The 15305-nt window shown below is 59.0% G+C and overlaps 1 protein-coding gene across 2 annotated transcripts in view; it reads left to right on the plus strand.

Moving 5' to 3' along the window:
* IGHMBP2 (immunoglobulin mu DNA binding protein 2) overlaps positions 1 to 14727 on the plus strand; it is a 29228-nt gene extending 14501 nt beyond the window's left edge. Inside the window, exons 8-15 of one of the 2 annotated variants that reach the window (XM_082058183.1) lie at positions 333 to 507; positions 5825 to 6007; positions 8356 to 8474; positions 9040 to 9134; positions 9491 to 9614; positions 11620 to 12462; positions 12920 to 13104; positions 14387 to 14727. In XM_082058183.1, coding sequence (XP_081914309.1) covers positions 333 to 507; positions 5825 to 6007; positions 8356 to 8474; positions 9040 to 9134; positions 9491 to 9614; positions 11620 to 12462; positions 12920 to 13104; positions 14387 to 14584 — 1922 coding nt within the window. In that variant the 3' untranslated portion in view covers positions 14585 to 14727. Of the gene's footprint in view, positions 1 to 332; positions 508 to 5824; positions 6008 to 8355; positions 8475 to 9039; positions 9135 to 9490; positions 9615 to 11619; positions 12463 to 12919 lie in introns of both variants that reach the window. The other variant, XM_082058182.1, reaches the window with a different exon arrangement.
* Positions 14728 to 15305: the final 578 nt, after the last annotated feature.

Genomic DNA, 15305 nt, shown 5'->3' on the forward strand with positions numbered 1-15305 from the left:
GTTCATTAGTGCGCTTGCTCTGCTCCTGCTCTGGGTGAGGCATCGGACCATATTGTTCTGTTTGGCATCTGGGTTTCGCTCTTGTTTTTAAAGAGACTTGGAAGCTTTTGGGCCCAGATGCCAGGGGAAAAAAAAAAAAAGACAGACAGAAGTTGGCAAAAACAATTCTGCGTATACAGATAAATGTATGTGTATTTGGGATGGACTGCAGAGATTGATTTCTAAATGTCGGCAAGGAGACATTCTTTTCCGTCCTCCTTGAGGCCCAGTTCCAGCGTGTGCGGTCTGTGGTGGGTGCTGGGCGCTGCCTGAGCTGTGCGCTTCTCTCGCAGGTGCCTCCCCGGACGGGCCGCTGCGGCTGCTCCCCGAGCAGCACTTCGGGCTGGCGGTGCTGGACGAGTGCGCGCAGGCGCTGGAGGCCAGCTGCTGGCTGCCGCTGCTGCGCGCCCCCCGCTGCGTGCTGGCCGGCGACCACCGCCAGCTGCCCCCCACCATCCTCTCGCACAGGTACGCAGCCGCTCGGGCTCCTCCAGCACTCCCCAGTGCCTCCAGGGCCAAGGTATTTCTTTCACGTGGGTTATTTGTTGGTATCCCCCATGAGCTGGGTTTGGTCTCACCTTGGGTTTGGTTTCACCAGTTACCAGGGCTCTGCGTGAGGGACGGACTGCTGAGAAACAGCAGATCCACAGCGTGAGACAGGGGGACTGCGGGGACTGCAGGCTGCAGCCTGCGTCTGTGTCCTTCTGTCAGTCAGGGCTGCAGTCTGTGTGTCTGTCCTGCCATCAGTCAGGGCTGCAGTCTGTGTGTCTGTCCTGTCAGTCAGGACTGCAGTCTGTGTGTCTGTCCTGCCGTCAGTCAGGGCTGCAGTCTGTGTGTCTGCATCAGTCACTGAAACATGCCCAGGCTTCAAAGATCTCCGGGCGTGGAGCTTGTGTTTTCTCTTTAGCGAGGAGGAGCACTTGTGCTGTGTGCTACTATGGGATTACTCAGGATTGTGTGTATTTAACAGATGTTCTTCCCGAGAGACTCGTCATCAGCAGAGGTATTTTTCAGTTCTGCTTCCTTAGCAGCACCGTGTCTGAATTCTTCATTTTCTCTCTGTTATGCAGAGTAATTTTCGGAGTGGTTAGAAAGGTTGTTCAAAACAGGTTAAAACAATCACATCAGCTATGCAGCCTAGGAAGATGGTAAACAGACAGAAGGTGAACAAAACAGGGACACAAATTCTGGTTTCACTGACCAGTATTTGTATATAAACTTTAAAAGCTTTGTTATTAAGAAAGATAACCTGCTTTTTCTACATGAGGTTTCTTTGCACCTGGCAAGAAGGGCGCCTGGTTCACCTCCTCTGCTGACTGCAGCTCTGCCGAGTGAATTCAGGCTCATTCTTGGTTTAGTCCAAGTCTTCTCTTCCCGTTATTAAATTCTGCTTCTGCGGTACCACGTGTATTTAAGGTATTAATGCGGGAGCGGGCCCGCCGCAATGCCGCCTTATTACGCACACCGCAGGGGCTGGGAACCCTCGCAATGCCCACAGGATGCGCGTTCAGAACGACTGGCGTGCGGAAGAGATCTGGGCTGGTTTAGATTGCCTGTGCTTCCAGGGGATACTCCGCGCAGGACTGGCGAGCCGCTGGGTACTTCAGAATAGACATGTGCGCATGTTTATCGAGCTCTGCATCTGGAATTGCTGAACCATTACTGGGCAGAAGCAGAGAAATAGCGTTGACTTAATAAACTCTCTCTCCTGCTTCCAAAAAAGATAGTAAGCAAGGTACGTATCTATAATCTCCCTTGAATTTTGAACAAGGGAAATGAAAAATCCAAGGGAGGCAGCGGCTCCCAGCAGGTGCCTAAGAGACGGTGCAAATAACGTTAAGGCACCGCATCATCTTCCCATTTTACCGTTATCAGATGCACAAACGGGGGCTGTTCTGCAGCTCTCGGCGGGTGATGAGCACTGTGCTGCCTGGCGGGGCGCTGAGGCTGCCGAGCCGCACAGAGCCCACCCGGAGCCCCCTGCCCAGCGTGTGCAGCTGGGCGCTCTGCCTGGGCTCGGGGCGCTCTGCCTGGGCTCAGGGCGCTCTGTCTGGGCTCAGGGCGCTCTGCCTGGGCTCGGGGCGCTCTGCCTGGGCTCAGGGCGCTCTGCCTGGGCTCGGGGCGCTCTGCCTGGGCTCAGGGCGCTCTGTCTGGGCTCAGGGCGCTCTGCCTGGGCTCGGGGCGCTCTGCCTGGGCTCAGGGCGCTCTGCCTGGGCTCGGGGCGCTCTGCCTGGGCTCGGGGCCCTCGGGCAGCAGCCGAGGGGCTGGGCGAGGCTGGGGAGCTGTGCTCTGCTCTGAGCCCAGGGATGGCCAGAGCCTCGCTTACACCAGCACAGAATGAGTTTAATTTGAAGTGGGATAACAAAACTATTCCCAGTAGAGACGAGCTCCTTACCTGGTGTGCAAGGGACTTTTTGGAGCAAGGATCTGGTTACTGGCAAGAAGAAATGTGCAGTTCAGTCCCTTTAATTTCAGGGTGGTACCAGCAGCAAAAAGCTCCCCCGGCAGGAACCCCGACTGGGGATCCCCTGGATCTCTGGGCAGATGTGAGCGAGGTCCCGCTGGAGCCGCTGGCAGAGTTTGGCCCAAGAGCCTCCTCATTAAACGCAAACCACATTTTGATCAATCAGAACAACTTGTTTGGAGAAATCCCATTACTTCTCAGATAAACGCCTTTAAAAACGATTAGCTCTTTTCCTCACAGATCTGAGCTCTGCCCATGTTTTAATTGCGGAGCGAGGCACAGCTGAGCTTTCCCTTTGCAGCCCCGTCCCCCGCGAGGACAGCAGGCGCTGGAGAGCCCTGCGTTCAGTGCTGCGGGGTGCGGCACAAAGGCAAATGCCTTCCACCTCCATCTTGTTAGGTATTTCCAGAGATCTAATTAAGGCCCCGAATCACCCGCCAGCTCCTCTTTGGTTAATGGAGAACGATGAGCTATTTCCAGGGATGATTCAGGCAGAGGACTCAAACCTCCCGCCCACCCTCCGCTCTCCTCCATTGATGACAGCAGCCCTGCGGTGGGTGGACTCCTATTTTCGGGGCCCCAGCGAGGGGTCTAAAGTTAGCCGGGATGAGTCGGGGCTGGCAGAAGGATCGGCTGCGCAGTCAGTCCTGCTCAAGCGGGCAGCCTGTTGAACAGGAGCACTTGGACGCTTTGTGGGAGCCGCACTGCGAGCAGGAGCAGACAGCTGGGCTTCCCCAGGCCCTGCCTGCCAGAGCCACCTCCTTGCTCTCTGCTTTTCCCCCACAGATTCAGCATTTCTCAGCTATCTCCAGGTTTTTCCCACCTGAGGCTCGGGGAGGTTGGGTGGGCAGGCTGGGGGATGCTCCCCGTTGCTGGTTTCTGTTCTCCCCGGGGCAGAGGGCGTCCCCACGCACCTCACAGCACCTTCCCCGCCAGCCTGGCCGCGATGGACGCGTTTCTGCTGGAAGACTTCCCAGCAATGGGAAGTGCCTTGTAGGAATTAATTGCATGGTAAAATAATGGGGAAGTTATTAACAGGTGAAGTATTCACAAGCAGTTTAATATCCTCATTATTAATTCAACATATAACCTCATGGCGATCCCTGCGGTGGGAACTGTTCCTGTAGAGGAGAGCACTATTTGTGAGGCTTGCTGTGAGGTTTAATGCCCCCCTGCTTTACTGTATATCATTAAAAAAACCACATCAGAATATTGGTTGTTAACACCAGGGTTTTCCTGCCAGTTCTGCATGAAAATCAGTTTTAGGCTTGCTCTGAGATTCGTGAGAATCTGTGAGCCGAGGGAGGGGAGCGGAGGATGGCAGCAGATGGAGGGACCTGTGGCTGCTCAGCCGCTGCGCGTCCTGCAGCCTTGCAGACTGGGGAGCATGTGGTTTTGACGTCCCTCACCTCTCGCTTGAGTTACCCGAAGTGACTTACCCGCCACTGTCCGGCAGCAGCCAAGGCCAGGAACAGCGTAGGAACATCTGGGTCACAAGGAGCTCTGTGGGTACCTCTGGGTCACAAGGAGCTCTGCGGGTCCATCTGGATCACAAGGAGCTCTGTGGGTACCTCTGGGTCACAAGGAGCTCTGTAGGTACATCCGGATCACAAGGAGCTCTGTGGGTACCTGTGGGTCACAAGGAGCTCTGTAGGTACATCCGGATCACAAGGAGCTCTGTGGGTACCTGTGGATCACAAGGAGCTCTCTAAGTACATCTGTGCACACCGGGAGCAGCGCTGGGGCTGGGGAGCTGCAAAGGCTTTGTGAAAAACCTCCCCATGGTTCACGATCAGCAGCACAACGCACAGCACAGCTGGAAACCTCTGTTGTGTAAAGCACAACATCCTTATTGTGAACCTGCAGCCCTCCTGGCTGCGCTGCCTGTATGTGCTGTTCAGCATCGCTAACATCACAGCAGCCTTTGCAAACACAGCGCCGTCTCCCAACTCCCATGGTTGTGTCCTTTCAGAGTTTACAGCCCGTTTTTTCCCTGTGTGCTGCATTCTGTGATTTAGCGAGGAGGGCTATTGAGACTCGACTGCTCAGAAAGATCTACCCTCCATTTTCTCTCCGTCAGTTTTAATGCATTTGCAGTCTCTTGTTATATTTACCCAGCACCCTGTTGCCACCGCGACAGGGCCGGCCAGCACAGCAAAGCAGCCGCTCGCCGCTCGCCGCGGCGCCGCGCAGCAGCGCGATGCTCCCCGCGGCGGTGATGGGCTGCGTGCTGTGCTCCCCACGGCGGTGATGGGCTGCGTGCTGTGCTCCCCACGGCGGTGATGGGGTGCGTGCTGTGCTCCCCACGGCGGTGATGGGCTGCGTGCTGTGCTCCCCACGCGGTGATGGGGTGCGTGCTGTGCTCCCCACGGCGGTGATGGGCTGCGTGCTGTGCTCCCCACGCGGTGATGGGGTGCGTGCTGTGCTCCCCACGCAGTCATGGGCTGCGTGCTGTGCTCCCCACGGCAGTGATGGGGTGCGTGCTGGGCCCCTGCCCCTCGGCCGAGATCGCTTTCCCGAGCTGTTCTCTGCCGTTCCGCCGTCAGCGCGCTCGTACACTGTGTGCTGGCAGCAATTGGAACCCTCACCGCGACCCACGGTCTCGTACAGGGCACTGGACACGCAGTATGAAAAAGCTTTTTGTGCTTCAAAATGCAACATCAAAGTACAGTGATTCTTCTTCCTCAGACAGAGCCATTAGGCAATGCTTCTAATGAACCCTTTCTGGATGGTGAAGAGAAAGCAATTAGGCTCCTGAAAGGCTTATTTCATTAGGAGCTTTATTAATTTGTGTCACAGCTATAAGCACAGGACCTTTGTCAGGAGTGACGGAGCGTTGGTTTTCTTAATGGGTGATAAAGCAATAAGTGCTGAGATGCATTAGTGCTTCTGGCTGGGTCGGGTGGCCAGGGAGGAATGAGAGCGCTCGAGCGGCGTCTGGCTGGAGCGCGAGCCAGGTCTGGCCGTGCTGACAGCGAGCGCTCCGGCGCTGGGGCCGAGCTCAGCTCCCGCAGCAGGCGCTTCCAGTGCCGCGCTGGCGGCGCCAGCTGCCGTGTCCAGAGCCTGCTACGAGCAGCGGGGCTACGGGTGGTGACGGGATGAGGCTACGGGTTAAGGGGTTTTTGGTTGGGAGCTGTTTCCCCAAGCAGAGATCTTGGGCACCCTCGCTGAGCAGATGTGGGTGGGAGCATCGGGTGCTGCAGGCCGGGCCGGCTGCCCCTGGGCTGCGGCTGCAGCGAGGGGCTGCTGGTCGACCCCCAAAAGAGGGCTCGCCCCTCGGAGCAGCCGGCCAGCCCCTCTCCTGACCAGCTCTTCCCGCAGGGCGGCCGCGGCGGGGCTGTCGCTCAGCCTGCTGGAGCGGCTGGCGGAGCGGTACGGGCCGCGCGCCGTGCGCATGCTGCGGGTGCAGTACCGCATGCACCAGGACATCATGCGCTGGGCCTCCTGCGAGATGTACGGCGGGCAGCTCAGCGCGCACCCCTCGGTGGCACAGCACCTGCTCAGGTAAGGGAGCGGCTCCTCCTCGCTGTCTGCGCTGTCCCCGCGTCCCGCCACGCGTGGTTTGTCCTTCCCCGCGGTGGGGTTTGCCATTCCCCCGGCCCTGCCAGAGCAGTTCTGTCCCATCCCTTATTTCATCGAGGAAACGTTAACGGGGGGGGCTTGTCCTTTCTCCCATGTAACACTACGGCAGAGTTGTCTTCTGTTTCCTTCTTTGGTGTGATAAGCAAAAAATCCGATCCCCTTGCATCCAGGAAGGCCCAACCTGCAGCAGACAAACCTCTGTTCTGTCTCAAGCCCTCACCGAGGGCAGGACCAGACACCAGGTTTTGTGTTCCCACACGTCCCCATGATCCGAGGGTCAGTGTGTCGCGTCGTTCGTCCCAGCATTGACATCAGAGAGGTCAGAAAACAGAGTTCCCTTTCCAGCTCGGGCGCTGTTGCTGCCTGGGGCAGGTCGGATGGCGCTGGAGCCCTTGCCTGCGGTGGTTCCCTTTCCGTCGGTGACCCAAAGGACGCGGCTGGCCTGTCGTGTCCATCGCAGCCCGGCACAGACAGCGGTTTGCCAGCACGCACTGGGACTGGCAACCACGGGCGCTTTTTGAAACTGCAGCCAGTGCAGTTGTGGGAGGCGGATGGGAAAACATTAATTCTCTCTGTTGGACTCGCAGACCCGCGAATACCGCAGTGCTTGTCTGCGTGCTGCTCTCGCCTTCTCAGCAATGCTGCTTTTTAGAATACAAATACCTAGAAGTTGGACAAACTGATATTCCCCTGGAATCTCTCCGTTTCGTAGCAGATCCAGGTTTGACAGAGATAGCCAGAGAGGCCATTTTGTTGTACTTGTTTCAAACTAATCCCACTGGTGAGCCGCACGAGGTGCTCCCTCCTCTCCCCGCTGCAGCAGCGTGGCTCTGCTTGTGTCAGCAGGCTGGGCACGGAGCCTGCGGCTCGGCGAGCACAGCGAGGCTGGCCCGACTCCTGCCTCATGTATAGACACAGTTGTGCGCACGTGTGTCATTTAATGGCGAGAGTGGTGGGTTCTCGAGGGAAGGAGCAGCTGCGGCTGGGCTGGGCCTGAGCTGGAGCCGCCTCTCCCCTCGCTCCCCGCCTGGCCTGGCCTGGCCGGTGCGGTGGGGTGAAGGTGCGGTGAGGCGCGGTGAGATGAGCCCCCTTCCCATGTCTTGCCAGCTGCCCGTTTGCTTGCAGACTCTCCAGAGTGGCAGCTCGCTGTGGTTCGTACCCATGTGCAGTAACACATTTCAGAGCTCTCCTGCCATCTCCAGGCGTTTCGTTCTGCCCTCCATTGCCCCAGGCTCTCAGCTCACCTGACAACTTCCTTGGGGATTCAGCTCTAGTTTACTAATATTTTTTGAGCAGCTTTAGAGGTAGATGTATTAAAATACAGGTGTTTTTTTTTTTGATGCAGCAACTTTAGCTGTAGAAATTATGCGAAACCCCAATTCCTCTGTGGTTCCTGGCACTGCGCTCTCTTCTCTTGCCCAGCAGCGCTGCCGTCAGGTCTGCGGGAACACCTCAGGTGCTCCTCCTCCCTCTCAGCACCGTAAAACCAGAACGCAGCTGCCACATGTCGCTGGGCCAGCAGATCGTTCCTGTTGGAGCCCGTTCCAGCGGGACACGGACACCCACGCCGTGCCCGGCCTCCCAGCGCTGCTGCCCCAGGACACGCTCCGGGGCCTTCGGCTCTTCGTTTGCGTTTTGGGAGAGCGTTTAACCGTCAGTCCCACGGTGCAGAGCAATAATGGGTTCTCAGCTCTGGCTGAAGAGCGCGGGGAACCTCAGCTCTCAGTTTCTGTCATTCTTCTCCACCCCCAGAGCCCGTCCTGCAGCGCTGCTGGGCTGCACCTCGGCACCAGCATCAGCGCTGTTCTCCCTCTGTCCTTGTGGTCTGTCTGGGAGGAGCGAGCAACACCGCAGCTCATCATCCCTGTGCTGTAATTTCAGTGTTGTCCACAGGCCCTTTCCCCATCCCTTTGCTGTAATTTCAGTGTTGTCCACAGGCCCTTTCCCCATCTCTGCGCTGTAATTTCAGTGTTGCCCACAGGCCCTTTCCCCATCTCTGCGCTGTAATTTCAGTGTTGTCCACAGGCCCTTTCCCCATCTCTGCGCTGTAATTTCAGTGTTGTCCACAGGCCCTTTCCCCATCTCTGCGCTGTAATTTCAGTGTTGTCCACAGGTCCTTTCCCCATCCCTGTGCTCTAATTTCAGTGTTGTCCACAGGTCCTTTCCCCATCTCTGCGCTGTAATTTCAGTGTTGTCCACAGGTCCTTTCCCCATCCCTGTGCTCTAATTTCAGTGTTGTTCACTGGTCCTTTCCCAAATCTCTTGTGCAGGGACCTGCCGGGTGTCACCTCTACCGAAGAGACCGCAATTCCCCTGTTGCTCATAGACACCGCTGGCTGTGGGCTGTTGGAGCTGGAAGAAGAAGATGAACAGTCCAAGGGGAACCCAGGTACCGTTCTTCGGACAGTTCTGTTGGCCGGAATGGATTGTGTGAGGCGCTCGGGCTCCCGCGGGCTGGGCTCTGCACCAGCGGGGACAGGAAGGGGAGAGCGGGGAGTTAATCCTGGAACCTGGGGCGCAGCCTTGTGGAGCAGCACACCGCAGAGTCTGGGTCTTTACACCTGTGCTTTGCTGCAGAATGGAGGGTAAAGTCAGTCCAGCCAATAAACTGGTGGAATAGTTCACATTTGTATTTAACTTGTCCTGGTTAGATCTCTCTGAATCAGTCACTGTCCTGAATAACCGGCTGTTAGTGCAGGCGACGCGCGGACTCTGGGGGGTCTGAGCACACAGATCCGAGCATGGAGCTTGATTATTTGCTCGTGGGGGCTTAGAAATGCGGGGCTTGGAATGAAGAGAAAAGGTGGAGTTTCTCCAGTTGCAGCATACAGAACTGAAGTTTTAGTGAGGTCTAGAGTCTCACTTCAGAGGAAAAATAACCTGTTGTCTGGATTGTCATTAATCCCTTGGATAATTACGGGATGTCCCCATCCCGGCCCCTCTCTGTGCCGCAGGGGAGGTGCAGCTGGTGGCTCTGCACGTCCAGGCGCTGGTGGGGGCTGGCGTGAGGGCGCAGGACATCGCCGTCGTGGCCCCCTACAACCTCCAGGTGAGACAGCCGCGCCGCAGCTCCTCTCGTGCCGCACACACGCAGGGCAGACGCGCAGGGTGGGTTCAGACCTCGACGTCTCCAGCAGCGATCCCAGAACATCCTTTGGAGACACAGGGGGAGGCAGCAGAGCCCGAACATTGTCATTTGTGGCCAGCGTGACCACGTTGAAGCAGCTTGAGGCCGTGGGGAAGGAGATGTTAGATGGGTGTCTTCCACTCCCAGTGCTTGACCTTCGGGAGATGTGAGCACTCATCCTTGTGGGTCTGAGATGAAGAGGCTTCACCAAAACAGTGCCTTTCATTCCTTTTCACGTTGCACTTTTCTTTCAAAGATGTCGATTGCGTGTGTTTCAGGTGGACATGCTAAGGGAGCAGCTTTGCCACAGGTACCCAGAACTAGAAATCAAGTCGGTGGACGGTTTCCAGGGCCGGGAGAAGGAGGCGGTGATCCTGTCGTTGGTGAGGTCCAACCGCAGAGGTGAGCGCTGGTGCTGGAGTCACCCGGAACGGGAGGGGAACGGGAACCGCGGGATTGCGCCCAGCTCGCTCGTCGTGTTGCCAAGAGCTGCGGTTTAATTGCACTTCTGATGGTCTCCAGCACTCTGAAGGAATTTACTGGCAAGAACCTTCCTTGTCAGCCTTTTTTTTTTAATGACCGAATATACTTGCTGTCAGGGTTGCAGATAAAGCTCCCGTGCCAGGCAGCAGGTAAAGGGGAAGCCAGGACTGCTTAGTTTGAGAGTTTCTTGGTTTTTGAGGCCTCAGAAGTTATTTAAACCGGGTCCTAAGAAAGCACCACGTTTACTGGAGTGCCCAGCACTTAACTGCAAAAGGTGAAAATTTAGAGGGGTTGTTGCTTGTGTTTGGAGCCCATTTTGGGTCATTTCCCCAAAGCAAGCAAGCAGGAGCTGGCATTACCAGTCACGCACAGAAAATGCTTCTTTTGGGAGCAAAATCTAGAGCGGAAAATCGAGTTCTTCCCTATCAGCAGCGGCAGCAAAAGTTAATCACTGGAAAAAAGCTGCTGCCCTGGAGCCGTAAGGCTCCTTCGCCAGAGCCATTGGCCACGCTGGAGGGTTTTTGGAAGCAGCTGGAGCGCAGGCAGGAGCGGGACCATGACCCACCGTGCCCACCGTGCCCACCGCTCTCCTGTGCGTGGTCACTGTCCTCCCCAGGCGGCGGTGGGACACGGCCCTTCCCGCGCTGCCTCTGCTGTGGGGACGGAGCGCTGCGTCTGTGCTGGGAGCACTGGTGTCAGGGAGGGAGGGCAAAGGATGCGTGGGACGAGGAGGCGCTTCTTTGTAAGGCAGCCCAGAGCAAGACGAGCAGTGCTGGGGGAGAACAGCGGTGGGCCAGGACTAAGAATAATCCATATTGAGGAGCGACTCACCTGGCCTGTGTTCGGTGGGAGCCGCGTGTCTCCCGTCCCCTGCCCACACACGGCCCCAGCCAGAGCTTCGGTGCCGTGGGGATCAGTCACTTGCCTGGGGCACGAGGCGCTTCTCGCAGCGTCTGGGCAGGCTCTGGTCTGCGTGAGGCACAAGACATGATGTTACACCCCCGAGACCCCGAGGAAAAATCCACACCCCTTCTGCAGCCGCATTTCCCTGCTCTGCAGAGGCCGGGGCTGTGCCCAGCAGCGCCCGTCCCTCTGCCGCTGCTCCCCATCCCACAGGAAACGCTTGCGCCGGGCCACAGTGGCTGTTCTTGCCCCTGCAATCAGGTGAAACCTCATCAGAGAACCTGGGAATGGTTCTCTAAGCACAGAGAGGGGATTGCTCACAGCCCGGGCCTCAAAGGCAGCGCAAATGGGGCCACACAGCCAGGGCAGAGCAGAGCTGGGCTGGTCACCGCCCGGCACACGCCTCAGCGCCTCCCCAGCCGGGCTCCTCTGTCCTGGAGCCGGGAGCTCGGCAGCCGCCCACGCTGCCCCGTCGCCCGCTGCTCCTGAGTCATCCTGCCGTTGCTGTTCTCACTGCTTGGCTCTGAGCAAACAGCCAGTGCCAGGAGACCCTGCAGAGCCGCCGGGACGGCGGGGACCGGGAGCTCCGCCAGGGGCTGGGGCAGGAGGGGGAGCTGCGCAGACCAGGCTCTGTGTGGGGGCCGGGCTGTTTCCTTACCTGCGCTTCCTCTCCACGCAAGGTGAGCCTCTTCCACGCTGCCCCGTGCTGCGTTTGCTCCCAGGTCCCAGCCTGACCTTGTGTCATGGGCTACTCAGGAAAATGTGTCTCTTCTCCATGTTCCATCCGTGCTCCTGGGGGCTGAGGGGGAGCTGCTGTCCCCTCCCCAGCTGCAGTGTCCCCATAGGGACACGTCTGTCCCTGTGCAGCCAGGAGGGAGCAGAAAGGTGAAGGGAACAGCGAGAGTGAGGGACCGGAGCCCAGTAGATGCCGATTCCCACCCTGCGGCCAGCAGCCCTTGCTCGTTGGGCCAGCTGTGGCCCTGGAGCCAGCCCGCTCCCTGAGCGCCGTTCCTCCCTGCAGGCGAGGTCGGCTTCCTGGCGGAGGAGCGGCGCATGAACGTGGCGGTGACCCGCGCCCGGCGCCACGTGGCCATCGTCTGCGACACCCGCACCGTGAGCAGCCAGCCCTTCCTGCAGCGCCTGGTGGATTATTTCGGCCAGCACGGGGAGGTGCGCACGGCCTTCGAGTACCTCGACGACCTCCCGCCCGAAAACTACACGCCAGAGGGCTGGGGCGCGCGGCAGCGAGGCGCCAAGCCCCCCGCCGCGCCCGGCCCCAAACCCGGCAGGAAACCCAAAGCCACAGCGACCAAACCCACCTGTCAGCAGCCAGAAACGCGTTCGTCCCCCAGCGCAAGCGGCCCCGGGAGAGAGAGCCCGGGGACAAAGGACAGCGCAGACAGACTCAGGGCCATGCTGGTGGCGTTCCTGGCGAGCAGCGAGCCGCAGCTGGACTTCCCCCCGAGCCTCAACGCTCACCATCGGCTGCTGGTTCACCTGATGGCAGAGGAGCACGGGCTGCAGCACGGCAGCACCGGGGAGGGGAAGGAGCGCTACGTCAGCGTTCGCAAGAAACCGGCCGAGCCCTCGCTGCCCGCCGCCCCCCGCCAGCAGCTGCCCCCTCCCCAGCCACAGCATCGCGATGGGGACACGTCTGTCCCTGCCGAGCCAGGAGGGAGCAGCGAGGGGAACGTGGAGCTGAAAACCCTGCACCTGGAGAGGGTCCAGAGGGAGAAAGCCAAGCGGGAGGAGGCGGCGAGGAAGGCGCAGGAGCCCAGCGGGAAGGCTCAGGAGCCCAGAGGGAAGGCGCAGGAGCCCAGCGGGAAGGCCAACAGCAGGAAAAAAGACAAAAGCGAAGCCAGAGGTGGGTCAGTCTGTAACCAGCACAGTTAGTGGTCTTCTTGAGTGGCCCTTAGTCACCATAGCGTTCCCTGCAGGCCCTGGGCTGTGTCTGGGTGCGTGGAGCAGGGACGGGGTTCCTGGAAAGCTCTGTGACACTTGTCACTGCGGGGATGAGAACTGGCAGGAGCGTGTGCCAGGGAGAGGGAATTGGGTGCAGGGCGGCACGTTTCTGTAGCCAGCAGAACAGCGCCCGGGACCCTTTCCCAGGAGGAGACTCAGGAACTGGATTGGAGGCTCCCAAATGTAGCAGTGGGCTCCTGCTGGTGCCTTTCAACACAGGCCAGAGGTTGCTGGGTCTCACTGAAATGCAGTCACAGCAAACAGTGCCTCCTGAGCCCAGGCCATTGCTGCGCATCGCTGGGGTCTGTTCTCAGCTCCGGAGCCGCTGCTTTCATGGCCACGTCCCTTCTTCTCCCCAGCAAAGGCGGCGGCGAAGAGCGGAGCAGAGCGCACGGCGGAGGAGGACGTCGACGCGCTGATCGCCGCCGCCGTTCGAGCCGACAGCACCTGCGGCTTCCCCCGCTGCGCAGCCAGCGTCACCACCCTGGGGCAGCTCTGCCCGCTCTGCCGCCGGCGCTTCTGCCTCAGCCACCACGTCCCCGAGGTGCGTGCGAGGGGGGAGAGCGGTGTAACGTGGGAATTCTCCCGCTGAGCTCCCCGGGCAGGGAGATGAAAGCAGAACCGTGTTGGAGCTTTGCTGGAGCTGCAGGTGGAGAGGCCTGCCGGGCGTTAATACGTGGGCTCTGCGCGCCTCCTCCTGAGAGCTTTTCCTTTGCTTTGTGCTCTTCTTCACCGTCCTCTGGCATTTATGCTCCCAGGTCATGGAGATAAAAGGAGTCAGAGAGGAGAATGGAGGAGGCAGGAGCTGAGGGCAGAGAGCTGGGCAGCCTGCAGATGCGGTTCCCGGCTCTCTGCAGTTCCTGTGCCTCGTTAGCAATTAGGCGCTTCCTTAATGGCCTGCGTGTTCTGTTGGGCTGCAGGGGCGGGTGGGAAGCGGAAGGCTCAGGCTGGCAGCGCAGTGCTCCGGGTTGGGGGCCGTGGGGTGTGAGCCCCGTGGGCAGAGCCGCCGCGGCTGTGACGGGCACAGGAGCCGAGAGGTGACGACTTTCCGTCCTCCGGCGTCACCCGGCGCAGCTCCTCGCCTCCCGCAGCTTAGCAACGTTTAGCGAGCCGACCTATAAATCCTCAGCAGAGATCTTCCCCTTGTCAAGTTCTATCTGTTTCCATGGCAAAGAATAGTTGTATTTATGGTCAGTCACAAGCTGGTGGGATAGAAATTTATTTCCTGCAGAATCGCCTCTCCCTGCTGAATGGTGATGAGGATTCTGACGAGGAACAATTGAAGGATAAAATCCATGTCACACAGCTTTTCTGTGTTTAAAGTTCAGCCCTTTTCCCAGACATGATCAGGCTTCCATGTGAAGTGGCCGGGGAGCTCCTGTGCAGCAGCCGATGTAATTACACTAAAGCAGCAGATATATGGCTAAAAAGATCTCTTCTTATTTCCCAAGTCACCTTTCCTGTTCCTCTCCCTTTCCCCCAAATCCCACTGTATGAGCAGAGAACGCTCTCGGGAGCTCGGGTTTATTTCTGTCTCTCATGCGAGAACCGTGAGAGCTCCAGCTGTTGGCACGAGGAGCGGGAGATTCCCCAGACGTTCAGAGGTTTGGAAGGAGACACTTAAACCATCCAAAAAGCTGATTTACCCGCTGTGTGGATCCCAGGAGCAGCAAAATGACCTTTGTGATTTGTTTCCTGCCGGAGGAGCTGTAAATAAAGGGGAGGTGGCTCTAGGGGGTGCGGAGCAGGTGGAAGGGGAGTTCCAGGACCCCTCTCCGGGTTCCCGGCCCGCGATGGCCCGTTTCCCGGTGTGTCCCTTCCCGCAGGTGCACGGCTGCGGGGACAAGGCCAGGGCGCAGGCGCGGCAGCGGCTCGGCACTCAGGCGGCTCTGCACCCCGGGAGCGGCCCCAGCGCCGCGGTGCCGGACCCCGCCAGGAGGGCCCATCTCCAGCGGCGCCTGGACAAGAAGCTCAGCGAGCTGACCGGCCAGAGGAAGAGCAAGAGGAAAGACAAGGAGAAATGAAGGAGCTGGACACTCGGTGTTCAACCCTGAAGTCCCGGGTCAGAGCACAGAAACCAAAGATGCCGTTAGAGCCACCAGGCCCTGCTGGGGGAAGGGAGCTCTGGGGTCCCCACTGTCACGGGGGCTCCCTGAACCGCAGCGCTGAGACAGGACCGAGAGCGGCTTCGTGTCCCATTACCCCTGTTGACAGAGTGATGGATGCACAGAGGGGCTGCAGAATGGCAGCAAAGACAGATATTAAATACCCAAAGCAATCGGTTGTCGCTGTGAGGTTTTTCCCTGCTACAATAAAAGATAAATGTCCTGGGAAAGCCCCCAGAAGGCAGAGTACGGCTGTGGGAGCTGTGCCAGCCCCCAGAGCAGGAGGGAGCACGTTTTCCCCCAAGTTTCAGTTTTGAAAAAACCCTCTGTTTCCAGCCCCGGGCAAACCCGACCAGCACCTACCTCAGCTCCGAGCGTCGCCTTGGCTTGTGCCTCGGTCCTGGGGCCGCCATGCGTCAGCCCAGAGGAACAGCACCGCTCGGGTGGCACCGCTCAGGTGACACTGCCTGGGTGACACTGCCCGGGTGGCACCGCCCGGGTGGCACCGCCCGGGTGACACTGCTCGGGTGACACTGCCCGGGTGGCAGCAGATGCACACGGGCCCCCGGGGTGGGCAGCAGGGAGGGCTGGGCCGTGGGGAGGGAAACCTGCGGGGCCGAGCGCGTGCGGGGCACAATGG

This window comes from Streptopelia decaocto (assembly GCF_964273445.1).
Source record: "Streptopelia decaocto genome assembly, chromosome: 7".
Classification (NCBI taxonomy): Eukaryota; Metazoa; Chordata; class Aves; order Columbiformes; family Columbidae; genus Streptopelia; species Streptopelia decaocto.